This window comes from Emiliania huxleyi (assembly GCF_000372725.1).
Source record: "Emiliania huxleyi CCMP1516 unplaced genomic scaffold EMIHUscaffold_354, whole genome shotgun sequence".
Classification (NCBI taxonomy): Eukaryota; Haptophyta; order Isochrysidales; family Noelaerhabdaceae; genus Emiliania; species Emiliania huxleyi.
In genome coordinates, this window is record NW_005199324.1 from 95,623 (window position 1) to 101,892 (window position 6,270).

At 66.7% G+C, this 6,270-nt stretch overlaps 3 protein-coding genes across 3 annotated transcripts; all 3 read right to left on the reverse strand.

The window, feature by feature from the left end:
* Positions 1–504: 504 nt before the first annotated feature.
* EMIHUDRAFT_117673 (hypothetical protein) lies at positions 505–1,779 on the reverse strand (the record flags this gene model as incomplete). The annotated part of the gene is made up of 3 exons (XM_005772648.1): positions 505–729; positions 867–1,384; positions 1,641–1,779. The coding sequence occupies 3 exons, from the start codon at positions 1,777–1,779 to the stop codon at positions 505–507; spliced, it is 882 nt and encodes a 293-aa protein (XP_005772705.1).
* Positions 1,780–2,333: 554 nt separating this feature from the next.
* EMIHUDRAFT_44590 (hypothetical protein) lies at positions 2,334–3,128 on the reverse strand (the record flags this gene model as incomplete). The annotated part of the gene is made up of 2 exons (XM_005772649.1): positions 2,334–2,690; positions 2,823–3,128. Coding segments are annotated over 2 exons (663 nt in total), but the record flags the coding sequence as incomplete, so codon positions are not given.
* Positions 3,129–5,718: 2,590 nt separating this feature from the next.
* On the reverse strand, positions 5,719–6,201 carry EMIHUDRAFT_369186 (hypothetical protein). Its single transcript, XM_005772650.1, has 2 exons — positions 6,063–6,201; positions 5,719–5,992 (listed from the first exon to the last, which is right to left on the reverse strand). Exons 1-2 carry the CDS (start codon positions 6,163–6,165, stop codon positions 5,883–5,885), a joined length of 213 nt encoding a protein of 70 aa, XP_005772707.1. The 5' UTR covers positions 6,166–6,201; the 3' UTR covers positions 5,719–5,882.
* Positions 6,202–6,270: the final 69 nt, after the last annotated feature.

Consider the following 6,270-nt stretch of genomic DNA (forward strand, 5'->3'; position numbering starts at 1 on the left):
ACAGCGCTGCGACCGCGAAGTGGCGGTGGACATGCTCCCATGTTGCCGACGCGGCGCCGGAGTGGCCGGCGCTGCTCGCCGCGACCACGACGGCTACTCTGATACTCCGGGCCGACCCGTCCTACCCGACGGTGGCACTCTTCCACGTCTCGCTCACGCTGAGAAAAATTCTGAAACGGCGTGCAGCAGAGTCACCGACGAGTCGGTCCGCGTGACTCCTCGTGTCCCGTACCGTTCTCAACATCCATAAACTCACTTTGGCCTCACTGAATCGATGCCTCAATCCTGAATCCTCAGATTTTAGATTAGGACGCTGTGGACCCTCTAACTCTGTTGATGACAACACTTGTCTACTCGCTGGAGCCGAGCAGGAGAGGGCCCAGCGCACAACCCCTGGCTAACTCCCACCCTCGCTCCACACCCCGTAAAGTACGATAAATAAATAAATAAAGTCAATCTCCATTTTTTTCTGAGCTTAGCCTTTTTTCCGCTCTACAACTACAACTACAACACCGCCGCCCGCTCCAGCACCGCTGCAGCCTCCTCCTGCCCGAGCCTCACCGCCAGTCCGTGAGCCGTGTGACCGTGCGCGTCGCGCGCCTCAAGGTCGGCCCCGCTCTGCACCAGCATCCGCACGGCGCGCGCGTGCCCGCCGGCCGCCGCCACGTGGAGCGGCGTGTTGCCTCCGCTCGCCACCGCGTCGACGGTGGCGCCGCCACCCAGCAGCGCCTATTGCAATCGCGTCTCGCACTCATCGCACCCACGTCGCGAGCCCGGCGGCGCCACCACCTCCCGAAGAGGGCCTCGAGAGCGTCGCAGTGGCCGAGCCCGGCGGCGAAGTGAAGTGGCGTCGCGCCGCTCGCCACCGCCACAGCGTCCACCTCTGCGCCGTCTCGGAGGAGCCGCGCCACCGCCGCCGCGGCTCCGCTCTGCGCAGCGGCGTGCAGCGGCGTGAAGGGCTCCGTCTCGTCAATGACCATCGTGACGCCGACTGTGTCCGCGGCGTAGTTGAGGGTCGCGTGGTGCTGCTGGTCCGGTACCCACAGGAGCTCCCCCTCGCGCTGCGTGCACTGCCACACGTGCGGCTCCCAGCCGTCCGGCAGCGATGCGCCCGACAGGCTCTCCCGCGGCGCCTCGAGCGACTGCCACGCGAAGCTGGCGTTCGGCCGCCGCACGAGCCAGCGCTTGGCGCCTCCGAGCAGCGCGAAGAGCGCCGGCCCATGCGCGTGGAAGGGGCGTCCGTTCGCCCAGCCGCCCGCCGAGAGGAGGAGCCGGCCGGCAGTGCTCGGCCGCTCCTCGCTGTGGCGCGCAAGGACCGTCCTGAAGAAGCTGAGCGACGGCACGTCCGCCGAGAGATCGCGGGCGGCGGGCGCGACCCCCGTGCCTGCAGGAAGGCTCGGTGGAAAGTCGAGAGGGCTGTTCGGGGGCGGCGGTGCACGCGGGCACGAGTCCAGTGCCTCCGAGCGCGAACTCTCCGGACGAGAGATCTACGCCGCCCAGCTCGTCGAACACGTACGCGTCGGCCGGCAGCTGCCCGCTCGCCAGCTCGAGAGAGTACCGGCCGAGGGAGGAGGGCGCGCTCTCTGCTTCGTCGCCGATGAAGCGGCCGCCGCTCAGCGTCACGCTCAGCGGCAACTCACCGTGGTCCCGCACAAGGCGCTCCAGCGGAGGCGCCGCCCATGAGTGAGGGACAGGACGGATCACAACCGGCTCCTCCGCCGCCACGAGCGCCGCCGCCAGCGCCTCCTCGCCGAGTGCCGTGCCGTCTATCACCGCCATGTTGCACTCGGCGGGCGGATCGACGCCGCACCGGCCACAGGCGCGAGGGCAGCGGCCATGGACCGTGCCCGAGAGGCAGAATGGCGGCGGGTTTCAAATCTTGGCGAACTGACTCGAGCAGAGGTCGAGCTCAGCGAGGGACGAGCAGCCAACGGTCTCGGATGGACAGCCGTCGACCGAGCAAGGCCACGGGCCTTCGTCGACGCACCGGGTATCAGCCGTCGCGCCGGTGGCCGAGGAGAGGAGAAGGAGCATCGGCGCAGTGCGTGCAGTTCGTGGCAAGCCAAACCTGTGACCTCGATCCAGTCGACGAATCGCCCGAGTCAATCCCTAAACAAGAAAACGCGCCAGCCTCGTTTAAAATCCCTGTGTGGTGGCGGCGTGCCGTCCTCCCATCCCTCCCTTGGGAGTGCCTGTTTTCTTTCTTTCTTGTGTTTTTTGGCGGCTAGGCCCCCCCCCCCCCCTCTTCAGCCGGGCTGGTTCTGGACGACGCGCAAGTCCACCCCGAAGGGGAGGCCGCTCGCGCCTTTCCACGAGGCCTTGTCCTTCCCCAGCGCGCCTCGAAAGTCAGTTGCGTCCAGCTGGGCGCTCGTGAACCTCGCGTCAGTCACCTCGGCTCCTCGGAACACGGCGCCCTGCAGTGACGCCCCGCTGAAGTCGGCGAGCACCAGCTGCGCCTCGGAGAAGTCGACGCCGCGCGCGTCCGCGCGCGCCAGCCGCGCCTCGGGCATGTTCGCGCCGCGAAAAGAGACGTTCACCATCGAGGCGTTGGAGAGGTCGCAGGGCCCCTGCAGGTTGACGCCGGCGAAGGACGTGTGACGGATCGTCGCGTCGCGGAGGCGCACGTCGATCAGCCGCGACGACGAGTCGAGGCGCGCCTCGCTGACCAGAGCGCCGTGCAGCCGCATGTCCTCCATGGCGGCGGCGCGCAGGTCGGCGCCCGCCCACGAAGAGTTGGGAAAGCTGCAGTCCGTGACCTGGGCGCGGCGGAGGTCTGCGCCGTCGAAGACAGAGCGTTCGCCCGACGTCACAAACTTGACGACCGCGCCCACCAGCCTCGCGCCGCGGAAGGAGGCGCCGCTCAGCACCGCCGACGTCAGGTCCGCGCCGGCCAAGTCCGCCCCGCTCAGGTCGGCGCCGGAGAGGTCCGCCCTCGCCAGATTCGCCTTCCGGAGCCGCGCGCGCCGCAAGGAGGCGCCAGCCAGCTTCGCGTCGGTCAGCGTCGCGACGGAGAGGTCAGCGCCGTCCAGCGTCGCTCCGCTCAGGTCCACGCCGTCAAAGGCCGAGGCTTGGAGATCCAGCCCGCGGAAATTGGCTCGGCGCAGGTGACCTGCGCCGGCGCTTGCAGCGCAAGGCCCCGCCAGGTTGCTGCCCGGTCCGGCGACGTGGAGCAGGCAGGGATTCGGCGGTGGCAAGGGCGGCGGGCCCGGTGGAGCGGGCGGCGGAATGGAGGGCGGCGATGGCAGCCGGGGCGGCGGAGGCGGCGGAGGCTGCGGTTCTGGCGGGGAGGGAGGCGGCGGCGGCAAGGGTGGCAGTGGCGGCGGCGACGGCTCGGGCGGCGGCTGTGGGATTGGTGGTGCGGGGATCGCCGCACCGCTGCTCTTGGTGAAGCCGCGAAAGGATGCGACGTGACCGGGCCTACACGTGCGGTATACACATGCGTCAGACGTGGAGATGTGTAGCGGGCAATCGTGAATTCTCTGCCGCTGTGTGTACGCACCGGAGGCGACAGGTATCGAGGCCATTCGGGACGACGTGGCTGATTTCCTCCTTGTGGAGCCTGCAGCGAGTGTAAGGCCCGCTCGATAGCTGAAAGTCAATCGCGACGCACTCGAGCCACTTTGCACACAGCGCCTGGCACTCTGCCTCCTTCACGCTCCAAACCTCATCATACGATCCATAGTTTCCACCCGGGGTCCGGCACGAGCCGCGCTTGCCGCCGGCGAGAGGCCATAGGCGGAGGGCCCAGGCAGGCATGAGCGCGAGGTCTATCAACGGCGGGTGCCGATGCGCGCTTTGAGAGGCTTCGCCTGCAAGAATTCTTTTTTACTAAAAAAGAAATTGACGTCCCATTTAGCAAGATCCCAGAAAGGCACCTCCGCCTCTGGACAGGGTGGCCCCCGTTTATTTCTTCAGGAAAGTGCCCGCCGCACGGCCCCCCCCGGGCCGGGGGTTGACGCCTCCATCGACCTTTGCCACCAATGCTCGTGGCGACGGGGCTCGCGGCCGGTGCCACGACATCCGCAGCGGCGGTGCTGCCGCTGCTGGTCATCTTCGACGACAGCCTCCAGAACCGGTGGCAGCTCGTGACCGGCGGTGCTCACACCGACCTGAGCGCGCCCAGAGATACCGGCCGGCTGCGCGGCGGCCGCCGGGTGCCATGTGGCCGTTCAATCAGCTCAAATTTCAACCGCACGGGGCAGACGGTGGTGTTCCGCACCGATGCAGCCGTCATGCTCGCAGACTCGCTCCCGCTCTCTCTCTCCTTTGCCTTCAACCCGGTAACCGCTGCCCCATAACTAATGGCAGATGCTGCTCCCCACTCCCACAGCTCAACCCGCCCTACACAACGGCCGCTCCACTGCACGGCTGATCCCCGCGCCAAACGCAGGCGGCATGGCCGTCAAGGCCGAACAAGTGCGGCGGCGCCTCCGCAGTGACGCGAGGCTCGTGCTCGGCGCTGTTTTGCGTCTCTGTGCGGAGGTACGCAAATGGGGTACAGTGAACATTTTCCACCTCGCCCTCATCTTTCGCGATACCCCGCATCAATAGGCATGAGAGAATCCCGGTAGTCACAGGCACTCAGCTTGCTCACCAGCGTCCCTCCTCTTCCTGCCCTCAGGACGGGTCTCGCGGACGGAGACACCGCTTTTGTCCCGCTTTGCAGCTCGGGCCACCGGCGAGCGGAGGCGCGGGGCCACGCCACGAGCGGGTCCGAATTCACTCGGCGACCGGTAAACTAGCGACGGTGTCACTTTTCAAAGACGTACGTAACACGCGGACCGCCTCCCCCACCGTGCGATTGCCTTCAGTGGCCGCCAGACGTCCGGACCGCTCGCTTCTTGTGTGCAGCAGGGATTGCTGGCGAATGCCGCAAGTGGCTTTGGTGCTCGCGAGCACCCTCGCATACCCTTTCTTCGGCCTAGGGCCAAGCCTCCGGTCCCGTGCCGCCCACATGTTGCCCGACTTGGATGCCTGAGGCACGGCTGTGGCCGGTAGTGCACGAAAAACGAGAAAACAGGCATTTTCGATTTCGCCGACTTTGCCCATTAATGCGCCAAGTTCAGAACATATATATAGACTGGAGTGGCGATGGGTGCGTTACAAACAGTGATCGGGCACTGCCGCCGATCGATGCTTGGCCGCCGTGAGTCAAGCCAGCCCCAAACTGCGGAGCTCCACTTGCACAGACCGCTCACAGCGGTCACGAGCTGGCCCGCTGGCCGCCTTAGCCCGGCCACAATCGCGGCACAGTCTCTGTCATCCTACGCAGATGGTTTTGCGTGATTTTGGCCCCCCCGCCCCTAACATTATGGCCGACAGAGCGGCTGGGAGGCTAATGTTAGGGGCGGGGGGGCCGATCTGGTGTCCAGACCAGGGCTCGGCGCCATGAGCAGACGTATTTTGTCGTATCTGCGTAGGAGGGTTAATGGGCAAAGTCGGCGAAATCGAAAATGCCTGTTTTCTCGTTTTTCGTGCACTACCGGCCACAGCCGTGCCTCAGGCATCCAAGTCGGGCAACATGTGGGCGGCACGGGACCGGAGGCTTGGCCCTAGGCCGAAGAAAGGGTATGCGAGGGTGCTCGCGAGCACCAAAGCCACTTGCGGCATTCGCCAGCAATCCCTGCTGCACACAAGAAGCGAGCGGTCCGGACGTCTGGCGGCCACTGAAGGCAATCGCACGGTGGGGGAGGCGGTCCGCGTGTTACGTACGTCTTTGAAAAGTGACACCGTCGCTAGTTTACCGGTCGCCGAGTGAATTCGGACCCGCTCGAGTCGCTGCGAGGAGCCCTCGGGACTGCCTCGGCCGGCTCTAGCAGCGACGCACACACTCGCTACTGCTGACTAGTCGCGCCGAGGGCGGAGAGTGACTCACACGTAGCTTAATATGTCAGCGATGCAGCTCGCACAAGGGCGGCGGAGCCGAGGGCAGCGAGTGTGGTGGCGGCGACGGCTGGTGGCCGGCCCGACGGTGCCTCGGCGCGTAGCACACCTATAGGCGGTTTCGTCGGCGGTTCCGGTTCTGCGCGCGCTGGCGACGGCGAGAGGGACACCGGGTAGACCCGGCGCGACCGTGTTGGCCGAGGGCGGCGGCAGCGGGCGCGACAGAGCTGGTGCTGCCGCGAGCAAGACGGCAGCGACGCGCGGCAAGCCGCACGCTGCCATGGGCGAACCTAGCGCATGAGCCGTCGAATGGCCTACGACACGGGGCGAGGAGCGGCTCAGAGCTCGGCTGAGAGTGTCGCACAGCTGGCGCCAGCAGCAAGCAGC